This window comes from Spermophilus citellus, assembly GCF_964194105.1.
Source record: "Spermophilus citellus genome assembly, chromosome: 4".
Lineage (NCBI taxonomy): Eukaryota > Metazoa > Chordata > Mammalia > Rodentia > Sciuridae > Spermophilus > Spermophilus citellus.
In genome coordinates, this window is record NC_138185.1 from 155,620,391 (window position 1) to 155,633,631 (window position 13,241).

At 35.9% G+C, this 13,241-nt stretch overlaps 1 protein-coding gene across 2 annotated transcripts in view; it reads left to right on the top strand.

Annotated features, from left to right (window-relative positions):
- Positions 1-834: 834 nt before the first annotated feature.
- The window catches only part of PCNX4 (pecanex 4), a 33,172-nt gene continuing 20,765 nt past the window's right edge, over positions 835-13,241 (top strand). Inside the window, exons 1-2 of one of the 2 annotated variants that reach the window (XM_081291278.1) lie at positions 835-1,840; positions 6,686-7,429. In XM_081291278.1, coding sequence (XP_081147404.1) covers positions 6,741-7,429 — 689 coding nt within the window. In that variant the 5' untranslated portion in view covers positions 835-1,840; positions 6,686-6,740. Of the gene's footprint in view, positions 1,841-6,685; positions 13,225-13,241 lie in introns of both variants that reach the window. The other variant, XR_014021609.1, reaches the window with a different exon arrangement.

The following is a 13,241-nucleotide window of genomic DNA, read 5'->3' on the forward strand; positions in this document are numbered from 1 at the left end:
CTAATGTAGCCAACTTCATCAATTATCTTAGCTTGATCTTCTGGATAATTTGCTGCTGCTTCTACATTAGTCCTTGATGCTTGACCTTGCATTTTTATGCTATGGAAAGGATTTCTTTCCTTAAACTTCATGAACCAAACTTTGCTAGCTTCAGACTTTTCTTCTGCAGCTTCTTCACCTCAGCCTTCACAAAAAATTGGAAGAGATTTAGGGCCTTGTTCTGGATTAGACTTTGGTTTAAAGGGAATTTTGAGGCTGGTTTGATCATCTATCAAGACTACTAAAACTTTCTCCGTTTCAGCAATAAGGCTGTTTGCTTTTTTCTCATTTTTATGTTCCTTGGATAACACTTCCTCCCCCCTCCCCCCCCCCAGCCCCTTACTGGGAATTGAACTCAGGGGCAAACCACTGAGCCACATCCCCAGGCCTATTTTGTATTTTATTTAGAGACAGGGTCTCACTGGGTTGCCTAGCGCCTCCCTTCTGACTCGCAATGCTCCTGCCTCAGCCTCCCTAGTCGCAGGGATTACAGGGGTGCACCACCCCGCCCGGCCTGGGGTACCACTTTTTAATTTCCCTCAAAAACGTGTCCTTTGCATTTACAACGTAGCTGTTCTCCCAATCTCAGCTTCGGACATGCCTTCCTCACTAAGCGTAATCATTTCTAGCTTTTGTCTTCCTTTCACTTGGAGGAAGGATTGTGGGGTTATTAACTGCCTTAATTTCAACAGTGTTGTATCTCAGGAAGTGGGGAAGCCCAAGAGGGAGCAAAATGGGAATAGCACCATGGGTGGAACAGCAGAAGACACAACATTAATTTGGCTGTTTTATATAGGTATGTTTCATAATACCCCCCAAAACAATTACAATGAGTATCAAAAAGTCATCATAACATATTAAAAAAATGAAAAAGCTTGAAACATCGTGAGAATTATCGAAATGTAACAAAGTAGTCACCAATGGCGCCAACAGTATTGATCTACGTAGCGTTGCCACATCCTTCAATTTGTTTTTAAAAAAAAACCACGAAAACAAAACCAAAAAACCTACAATATCTGCGAAGCAAAATAAAACGAAGTATGCCGGTGATGCAGCTCCAAATCTTCCAAACTGCACATGGTTCACGAAGAAGCACTGAAAAGTCCTTATTACCATGTAAGTGTTGGGTGGTGAAGACCAAACACAGGTGCCATTAATTGAGGTCGTCCGACCTTGAAAGATTGGGGCCCTACTACATTTCTGAGTCAGGGGGCAGACAACCCTCTCGACCTCAGATAACCAGGCGCTCCCAAAATGGCGTCCATCCAACCCTGGAGCCCGCCCTGCGGAAGAACGTCACGTCACCAGGACCTCGACGCTCTTGCGTGGGGGCGCGGCCCGGGTTAAAGTTCAGAGGTTGACCTCCAGCCCTCAAATCCCTAACGCAGACGTCCGGGTCCAGAGAGGGACCAGAGTACCAACGCCTCCCACGAGTCCGAACCTGGCATACTAGGGCCCAGACCCGGACCGAAGGAATCGCGTCTCTTCCCTTCGGTACCTCGCTCAGCCCGCCTGGGAAGCGAGCTCAGGCTGAGGCGAGCCGGCCCCGCCCGTAAGCGCGCGAGTGCGCGCACGCGAACTGCTCCGCTCGGGTGGCGTCCGCCGGAGTTGATGTTAGCCATGGAAACCGGGAGCGGCTGCGGAGGCCTCTCTGGGATCTTGTTGTGGGACCGCTGCAGCTTCTCTGCCTCCGCCTTCCGGCCGCAGCCAGCTTCCAGGTGGGAGTGCTCACCCGGGTTTACCAGCAGAAATGCAGACTCCAGGCTGCCTTCGCGCCGCCTCTTCCCTCGAGTGATTCGAGGTACGTTTGATCCCTGACCCACCTGGCGACTTCGCTGCCTTAGTTTCCAAGCCTGTGCACGGCCACTTTGTCTTCCAGATGTTATTACACAACAAACAGGTTTTTGTCCTTTGTCATAAAAGCTTCAAGTACGATTACTGAACCTTTTAACGACATTATTTAACTGTTTGGGACATTTATTGTCTAGTTCTGAGTTTCGTAATAGCTGCCTGTTAGTTATAACTGCTGTAAAAAATACAAAGTAGGGAACTATTTCTTTTTCCTTTGTAAGGACTTGAAATATAATTCACATCCCATACAATTCACCCACTTAAATTGTACATTCTTTAATATACTTACAGAATTGTGCAACCATTACTACAGTCAATTTTAGAACATTTTCCTCAACCCGGAAAGAAGCCTCACATCTTTTATCAATAAATCACCTACCTCCATTATCCTTACCCCCATGAGCCCAAGGCAACCACGAATCTATTTTTCTGTCTCCAGATTTGCTTATTCTGAACATTTCACATAAATGGAATTTTACAGTATGTGGTCTTTTGTGACTGTCTTCTTTCACTTAGCATGATGCTTTCAAAGTTCACCCATGTTGTAGCATGTATGAATACTTCATTCCTGTTTATAATCTAATAATATTTCATTGTGTAGCAGTACCTCATTTTTTTATCCATTCACCTTTTGATGGACAGTTTTGTTTCCATTTTGGGGCTATTAAAAATTTTCTATTATGACTGTTCCCATGTAAATTTTTGTGTAGACATATGTTTTAATGTTTTCTTGAGTGTAATACCTGGAAGTGGAACAACTCAGTCATATGGTGATTCTATGTTTAGTCTTTGTAGGAATTGCCAGGCTTTTTCTAAAGGGCTGTACCATTTTACATTCCCAACAGATGTGTTTGAGGGTTTTACTTTGTCCATAACCAATACTTGTTATTGTCTTTTTTTTTTTTTTTACGTTAGCCAGTCAAGGGGATTTGAAATGATATAATCATGATATTTTTGACTTGTATTTCCCTAATGATTAATATTATTGAGTTTCATTTCCTGGATTTATTGGTATTTCTGTATCATCTTTGGAGAGATATCTACTTAGATCCTGGTTTTTTGGGGGTTTTGTTTGTTTGTTTGTTTTTGTTTTTTGTGCTGGAGATCAAACTCAGGGCCTCATGCATGCCATACAGGCATTCTACCACCACTGAACCATGACCCCAGTGGCCCTTTGTCCATTAAAGGGGGGGGGGGTTGTTTTTTCACTTTATGAGAGTTCTTTGTAGATACAAATCTCTCACCGTGTATGATTTGCAAAAAATTTCTGTAGATTGTTTTCACCTTCTTGGTGATGAGAACCTTTTCTTTTAAATATTCTTCTACTTGTCTTATCAAAGTGCTTGGTCCCAAAGCCCTCATGCTAGCTTAGCTATCAAATGCTTTTCTTTTGACATTTTTATAGATTACTCTCAGACCCACCTTTCCTTGAAGAACCCATTGTAGCCTCAAAATAAAATTCTCTTTCATTTAGCAATAGCTTGGTATGATTTAAAACTCACTCTGCCACCAACTGATATTGTATCTTGGTTAAGTCACTTGCAATCACTGTTTCTCAATAGTCTTTCTGTAAAATTTATCTCTAGTAATTCATGTGGGTGGCCAATTTCACTCACAGGACTTTGAGAGAATCACTTGATTTTGAGAGAATGGCTTGTCAACTCAATTGAATTTATAGTGGGCAAGTTGTATGAAGTGCAGGAAGGTTGTTTGGGATAGGAATAGTAGTGTTGCCTGGCCCTATTGTACATTTATAATGTTTTGATGTGGTTTTCAGCTATTTCCTATTTTAGGTTTCCATGAGTAATGGAATTCTGTGAATTCATATCTTGGTGTACAACAGGAAAGGGAAAGCATAGAACCAACTAAAACTTTGTTCCACTTGTGAGGCATTTTTAATACCTGCAATCAATTATTGAACTATGTAGTCATCCTTCCTTTATAGTCATAGACCAATTCCTATGGAAAACTCTTAAATTCAAAGACCCTCCAAAGTTGTGACCCTTCAAGTTGTGAATTTTAACAAACCTCATAATCTACATCCCAAAAGACCTAATAAACTTATTCCTTCTTAAGACTTTCTTTTCAGGTGTTATGGTATATTTTCCTTTCATTAATGGGTGAAGGAGAGTACTTACCACACAATTTGCAAACCAGAGCATGAAATATATTTTTCATATTTGAGCATCAAATGTTTTTAAAAGACTCTTCAAAAAAGCACATACCTATAATCCCAGCTACTTGGGAGGCTGAGGCAGGAGGATCACAAGTTGAGGCCAGCCTAGTGAGTCAACTTAGTGAGATCCTGTCTCAAAAATTAAATTAAATTAAATTAAAAGGGCTGGGATGCAGCTCAGTGGTAGAAATTTTTTTAAAAAAAGAAAAAAAATTTTCATGACATGGCATTCAGTTAAGATCACATAGATTATTTTCAGAATTATAATGGTAGCTATCTTTCTATCTCTGTATTCTTCATAATATCCTCAACAGGTAGTACTTGACTATTAAAAAAACAAAAAACCTACATCTGCATACTTTTTAGAACTGCCCTGGTAACAAGTGATTTTTATTCAGAGCAACTGAGAATTAAGTTATTTCAGATGCTTTTTAGTACTGAGGTGTGGGTCAGTTCATTTCTTCACACATGAAGTTTTCTGTTTTCAAAATTTTAGTAAATACAGTGATGCTTAGAACAGTAAAACTTCAGTAAATTTCCTTTCAATTTTTGTAAAATAAATTTTAGAAGCATGGATGCCTTCATTCTCTTCATAGAATAATGATAGATTTTTTTAAGTTAACTTTGCTAAAATCAGACAATTGTTGATGCCATTTTTATCTCTTAAGCTTCTTTTTTACAGTTTTTGTTTTCCATGTCTTGAGCCATTTTTCACTTGAACACACTGGAGGTAGAAGTCATATAAGTGCATCAGTTCATCTAGGATTCATCAGTCTATCCAAATTCATCTTCCTGTCTCATAAATCTTCCATAGGAAAATGATATCAAAATATTGACCCCCATCCACATAAGTGTGACCTCACTTACCCTATGACTGGAACAAGACAGTGTTATCAGAATAAAGTATAAGGAGCCTGGCATCACTGCAAGAGATAAGCTTATACAGTGGAAAGGGAGGCAGTCTTTTCATTTTCTGTGCTTGAACCTGGGACAGTGAAGGTTATGTGTGGTCCTGTGGTTCTGTTATTTTGTGAATCCTTGCAGGGCTGTCCTATGAGTGAAAGGTGTCATTTGTTCTGGGCAGAACCAAAAAACAGTGACTGGAAGATGTAAGATAGATGCTTACAGTTTTAAAAAACTTTCTAATAGTATAATAAAGATGTGGTTTTAAGGTATTAATTCTTAAAGCTGACCCAAAGCCTTTAATGGCATCCTAAAGCTCTTTTCAGTCCCAATATTAGTTTGGTAGAACTAGTGGAAAGACTATTTTAAACTGACTGAAAGAAAGCTAGTTTAAGATGACTAATTTTTTCTTTCTAGCTCTACATATGATTAACTGAGGTAATACTTTTCTAGTTGATCTTGTGTCAGACAGCTGTTTTGTTGTTGTTGTTGTTGTTGTTGTTTTGTTTTTAGAATAAGCAGCTGAGGGCTAGGGTTGTGGCTCAGTGGTAGAGCGCTCGCCTAGCACATGTGAGGCACTGGGTTCGATCCTCAGCACCACATAAAAATGAAATAAAGATATTGGGTGTCCACCTACAACTAACTAACTAAATAAATAAATAAAATAGAATAAGCAACTGAGTAAGTTAAATTGAAGAGAACCTGTGTTACTTAAAATTAGATTGTTCTGACCCTTAATGAAAATAACCTACACTAAAGAATGTATGGGTCCTATTGTTATTCCATGCTTTCCAGTTCTGATAGATTCTGGAAACTGACAACAGAACAACTAAAAAAGGAAGCACAGTTAATAAAAATAAGCATCCACTCTGATACTTAAAGCCTTTTAATTTCCAGTTAATTGTTCTTCCTACTACATATTGAACTGCCAATGACCATATGGAGTTTTATTGAAATACTAATTCAACAGGATTTAACTTTTTATATTGTTGGATAGCGCTAACTTTACCATAATTGTTAGGTGATATGATTAACAGGTTTTCTATTTTCAACTTCTATTTCCATTTCAATTCAAGGGAATTGTGGAGAATCTGTATTTTACTCAGTAAGGGCTGGAAAACTGTGACCTTCAGGCTAAGTCTGGCCCATACCTTATTTGGATAAATATGGTAAAGCTTTATTGCAACAATCAGTCTTATCCATTTATATATAGTGTTGTATACAGTTACTTTTTTTGCTAGTGCAACAAAATAGAGTCATTGTAACAGAGATCTAATGGTCCTCAAAGCTTAAAATATTTACCATGTGACCACTGAGAGAAAAAAAATTGAACTACCCTTGTAATAAAAGAAAAAATTAAAAACAACAAAAACTCACAGTGAAGTGACCAAACTGCTGGCAGACTTTTTTAACTTTTCTTTGACCTCAGCATCTTAAAAATATGAGTTCAGATCTAATTCTACATATTAAGTTCTTCATAAATTAATATAGAATATTGTTTTGAAAAGTTAAAAAATAACTTATCATATTTATTTTGTTTTTTAAAAATCCAACAACTTTGTGCCAAGGATCAGGTAATAATAAGGAGCCTGAGAACTGAAGGTATAAATCCTGCTCTTAAAGGAATGAAGAATGTGAAATAGAAATATGGGGTGATTCCCACTGTAGGTTTTGAGTATGGCACTTTCAAATAGTGATTTTTTTTCTTTTTTATAGAGACTTCTGGTTACAGAAAAGGATGTGATTTTCAGAATAATCCTGCGTGAGAAGGATGAGTCCAGATGTGCCTCTGCTAAATGATTACAAACAGGACTTCTTTCTGAAGCGCTTTCCACAGACTGTTCTAGGAGGCCCTCGACTCAAATTAGGCTTTTGTGCCCCTCCTTATGTATATGTTAATCAAATTATCCTTTTTCTGATGCCATGGGTTTTGGGTGGAATAGGAACACTTTTGTACCAGCTGGGCATCCTGAAAGACTATTATACAGCATCACTTTCAGGTGGACTAATGCTTTTCACTGCATTTATCATCCAGTTCACAAGTTTATATGCCCAAAACAAATCAGCAACAGTACAAAGAATGCTAACCACAGATATCTTAGCAGAGGAAGATGAGCATGAATTTACAAGCTGTGCTGGTGCTGAGACTGTCAAATTTCTAATTCCTGGAAAGAAATACATAGCCAATATAGTTTTTCATTCTGTTCTTGCTGGGATAGTATGTGCTCTTGGAACATGGTATCTGCTTCCAAATAGAATAACCTTGCTGTATGGCAGTATAGGAGGCACTGCTCCTCTATTTGTCTTTGGATGGATAACACTCTGTATAGGAGAGTACTCATTAATTGTGAACACAGCTACAGAGACTGCAACTTTCCAACCTCAGGATACTTATGAAATCACTCCTCTTATGAGACCCATTTATATTTTTTTCTTTGTTTCTGTGGATCTTGCACACAGGTAAAAAACCTACCAAATATTTTATAACTTGCTTTGTTTTTATGTATACCTGATAAGAGAGCTTTTGCTAGTATTTAAAAAAAATGAATCTGGATTAAAAATCATGCCCAAATCATTGGGTGATGGGTTGTTTTTATGATTAAACTTGGAAGTAATCAATGTAAAACATTTATGCTAAAAAGTAATAATTAAATCATATTGAAAGGGGAAAATTCCTTTTTCAAAAAAAGTAAACTATTTTTCAATCCTGTATTTCACTTTAAAGAAAGACCATTGAGAATCTATAAGATAACTGGGCCAAAACCTATGAAAACAATGGAACTTTCTTGTGGAGAATGAGGAAAGAATAATTTAAAAGTTATATGTGTAAATATTACATACAGGTTGAGTGAATTCAAGATGACTAGAAAATTCTAATTTTGTTTTATAGGAGGAATATTGATTTATAAATTAATTTGTTATAGAAGAAAAATAAAAACATTTAAAATATAATTATTTACAAAATGGTTTGATAATAACTTTTGCTTGCTTTTCTTTGCTAAACCTGACTTCTTTCTGTTTCTGTAGATTACAGATTTCTCTTTCCCAGGTTAGTGTACAGACATAGTATGGACTTAATGTTTATATTCACTTAGAATTCACAAATTGAATCCTAAACCCCAGTATGATATTATTTGGTGATACAGCCTTTAGGAGATAATTAGGTCATGAAAGTGAGGCCCTGGGCTGATGGATGGGATTAGTACTCTTTTAAAAGACATAGAAGAGTTTTATCTCTTTGTGTGAGAACAGCAAGAAGGGGGCTGACTATAAGCCAGGAAGAAAGCTCTCACCAGAATGCTACATAAAACTCTAATCATGGACTTCCAGCATCCAGAACTATGAGAAAATAAGTTTCTTATGTTTAAACTACTCAAGTCTGGCATTTCATTGTGGCAGCCCACCCTAAGATTTGGGTACTAAGAAGTGGCATACTATTATAATAAATACCTGAAAAATGTAGAAGTGGCTTTGTCATTGGGTAATGGGTAGAGGCTGTAAGAGTTTGGCATGCATGCTAGAAATAGACATGTTAGAAGTAACTCTGATAAGATTTCATATGGACATAAGTAATATGTTATTTAAACTGGAAAAAAAAAACGGTAATCCTTGTTTTTAAGTGTCGTAGAACTTGATTGCACAGTGTTGTAGCATTTGCAAGTGATGAAATGGGCTATTTAGGTAAGGAGATTTCCAAGCAAAGTATTGAAGGAGCAGCTTGATTGCCTCTGACTGCTTATAGTAAAATGCAAAAGAAGACAGAAGAATTGAAGAGGGAATTGTTAGGCAAAACAAGGAAACAGAACCTGAAAATTTGGGAAATTCTTAACCTGTTCATATATTGGAAAACATGAGAAAGCATAATCTGTGGTTAGATTATTACTTAATAAAGAGTTTTTGAGCTTGAGTTGTAGCTCAGTGGTAGAGCGCCCACCTGGCACATATAAGGCACTGGTTTCAATCCTCAGCACTGCACAAATACATAAATACGTGCATAAATAAATGTATTTTTTTTAAGATTTTTATGGGGGCTGGGGCTATAGCTTAGTGGCAGGGCACTTGCCTACTATATGTAAGGCACTGGGTTTGAACCTTAGCACCATAAATAAAATAAAGACATTCTGTCCATGTAAAACTACAAACAAAAAAAATTTTTTTTAAGAAGAGAGTTTATGGGATTATTTGAGTAGAAACACTGCCAGTTTGAACTAAAGGAAATCAAGAAAGAATGAAATGAAGGAAGCCTGTTAAACTTCTTGGATCTTACAAGACAGTGATAGAACTATTCAACTGCAGTCTGGGAGCAGTGATACATGCCTGTAATTCCCAGAAGCAGAAGCAGAAAAATCACAAGTTTTAAGGCCAGCTTCAGCAGTTTGATGAAGTCCTCAGCAATGTAGTGAGAACCTGTCTAAAAATCAAAAAATATAAAGGGCTGGAGATATAGCTCAGTGGTAAAGCACCCTGAGTTTGATCCCCAGTACCAAAAGAAAAAAAAAAATGTGCATTATTCTTTAAGAAAAGGGAAAAATTATACCCAAAGTGATTCAGAGATCATTAAGGCCATACCTCAGTTCAACAGGCCAGACGACCTCTGCCTAAAACCTTGGAGGGCAGGATCACCCTTCAGAGTCAGAGGAGAAGGACCCTTGTGTAGAGCTATGGGAGTGACACTTCCAAGGGCCTAGAGGACAGAGTATGGAACTAAAGAAAATCATTCTTAAGCCTTAAGGTCTAATGGAATTTCCTTTGTTAGGTTTTGGACTTTCTTGGAATCTATCACACTTTCCTTTTTTCTTATTTCTCCCTTTTGGAATGTAAGGAATGTTTTTCCTATTTCTGTCTTACCACTGAATTTTGGAAGTACAGTACTTGTGTAGATTTACAGGTGATTTAGATGATGTTTAGATGAGACTTTAGAGTTAATGCTGGGATAAGTTAAGACTTTAGGGGCCACTGGAACAGTATGAATGTATTTTGCATGTGAGAAGGTTATGAATTTGGGAGTGAGTACAAGGGACGGGGATAGAAAGATTTGGACCAAATTGTCTTCTCAAAATTCTTATGGTGAAGCTATCACCTTCGATGTGATGTTAATTGGACATGGGGCCTTTGGGAATTAATTAGATCATGAAGGTGGAATCCTAGTCTCATGGTATTAATTCCCTTTATAAGGAAAGACTCAAGAGAATTTGATCTCTCAGGCACCAGGAAAAGCACCCTCACCAGAATCTGACCCTGCTAACACTCTGATCTTAGACTTCCAGCCTCCAAAACTAAGAAAATTTATTTTCGTGATGTTTAAACCACCCCCTCTATGGTACTTGTTAATGCAACCTAAGCGAAGACAAGACTTAAAAATATTTCTTTTTTATACTAAAACTGACCTTCTGTAGAGTCCATTTGCTACTCCATAATTCTGAATCTCTTCTAATTGTGCTGTGTTTATGGATCACAGGACAATAGTAATTCTTCATCTAACCAAATATATAAGAGAAAAGTTAACCCATAGGAAATTTATCTAAATTGACTTCTTAATATCATTTACTCACTGTGAGATAATTACAATTAAATGCTTAATTCTGAAGAGTTAATAGTATTGTTTTGTGTGTATATGTGTGTGTATTTTTGTTTATGTGTTTTTGTTTTTTGTTTTTGGTACTAAGGATTTAACCCAGGGGTACTTTACCACTAAGCTATATCCTCATCCTTTTTATTTTTTATTTTAAGAGGATCTTGTTGAGTTGTTGAAGGTCACCTCAAACTTGTGATCCTCCTGCCTTAGCCTCCAGAATCACTGGGAGTACAGACATTTGCCACTATACCCAGTTTAGCAAAAATATTGAGTATGTATATGCATAGGACCTTCTGAGCAAGGGTACAGAATTTTTAAGTTTATAAGATTATGATGATGATCTTCAGAGTACAGATTATTGAGTTACTATCTCACTAAGCTATTTCTGAAATCATTAATTACACACTATTATAGTATATCTAATTTTCTGTAAGAAATTACAGGCTGAATTTTTAATTTGGTTACCTTGACTTTCTGTGCTAATTTCTAAATCAAAGTGCATAAAAGGTTTTTATATACTGTTTTAATGTTTAAAGTTAGATAATTGAAAGGGGGTTTTGTTTTGGTTTTTGTTTTTTGTTTTTATTGTTTTTTTTTACTATGACTTAAAGAAAAACCAAGGGGAATCTCCATTACTATTTTTAAAGAAGGAAGTGGCTTATGCAAGGAAATTAACTCTCATTTCATTTTTAGAAAAATATAACTTGTGATAACAAAATAATAAAAATTGATGATCTTTATACAGTATACAGTATGATGATAAAACTGGGGCATGAAATGCATGCACTCTTAAAATCTGGACAGTTGTCAGAAATCTAATTCTTAGTTCTGTTTTAGAAGATGTGAAAGAAAGCTGAAGAGTTGCACTTCTGTAGTGTAATTTTTTTCTTTTCCCATTCTTTACCTAATACAGTTGTGTGATAATAATTTTAAATTACTGTGCATTTTTGTTTTATCAAATACAAACATTTAGGGCTGGAGTTGTGGCTCAGTGGTAGAGCGCTTATCTAGCATGCGTGGGGCTCTGGATTCAATCCTCAGCACCACATAAAAATAAGATAAGGATATCATGTCCTCCTAAAACTAAAAAAATTGATATATTTTTAAAAACCAAACATTTAATTTATACTACTTTAACTCAGACTCTCAGGAATTATTTGAAAGAATGACACACAGTTTGCGTCCTCCTAGCCACTATTACAGAACACGTTTTGCATGGCATGTGGATCCTAGTGAATATTCAGAATTCAAAGTATTTTCATAGTTGTTAAGTTCAAAATAACAATTTTTTCTTAAGGGCTGAGTTTTTTTTTTTAACTCCAGAAAATTAATGTTAGTTAACATCATCAAAAGCATTAGATTCAAACATTTTTTTCTTGTAAAAGAATTAACTACGATTACCATTTTGAAGCTGAGTCTTATATAAAATAATATTTGGTTACTTCAATTATGTATCCTTGTTCATAATATTCTTGTATACAAGACTGTGTCATTGCACATTATTTAAGAATAAAAGATTTAAAGGTAGAATTTAATTTTGGTAAAAATATTTCCTGAGTGTACATTATTTATATATAAGTTATCCTATCCTTGAGTGTGTTTGCAAGAATATTATTATCTTGGGAAAAATGTGCTGTACAGATCTGCATTTTTTCTTGACTTTCCTGTGGCTTATCTGTGGTTTGTTTTTTGTTGGTTGATTGTTCTCAGAATGAAATGAATTTTATTTTAAAATTATACTACAGGAAGTATTGTCACATTGCTAACATAGTGTTCATTCTCTGCTTATAATAATTTGAAGGACATACATTGTGAAACAGTATATCAGATGGTGTAGGTCCTGGTATTTCTGTGAGCAAATATGTTATACTGTTATTATGTCCATAGTTGCTCTACATTTGTTTCTTGGCTGTTAACATATACTTAAATAGTTACCTTTTCTATATATTTTCTCTCTCCTTAACTAGCAGCTGAGATATTCAAGTAAATTATAAGTTTTGAACTATAATTTTCTGTTTCTAAAGTCTTTAGTATTCCATAAATACCCTGACTTTGTTAGTACCCAGACACAGTGTTTAGTTAGCCTTATACCAGAAAATTAGCAATATATTGATATTGTTTATTTTTCTATGCTTTAAATTTTTATTAAATTATTTGAAACAATACAATAATATTTTATTTTCACTGGAAGTGCTATACCAAGTATCAGTTTCTACTCTTAAGGTAGACGCAGCCCATACTTTGTGACAAGCTTATGTTGTATGATTTTATGTTCTCAAAGCCATTTTTTGAAAATAGAACAGTATCATAAATGCTGGTTACGTTCCCAGGTTAACTCACAGAGATAAAGTTGTGACCATGTTGCTGACTGTTGATATTAACTATACTGCAAGCTAGTAATATATGAATGTTAGTAAGGCTTTCACTTTCCCAAAGTTACCTGCAATTTTATATTATAAGATATTAAACTCTGAAGAAATACTGATAAAATTTCAGCCAGAGTACATTTAGATTTAGGAGAGGCAGTTGTTTCTTCTGGCCTCAGTTTTAACAAATCCCTACATCAATTTTATTACTATTCAGTGATGACTTTTAATTTCTTCTTCCTTTGCTCATTTGAATCCATATGTGGATTTCATTATATTTTTTAGCACTTCCTACATATGGTTTGTAACCCAAGGTTAATAGATTTTTGTC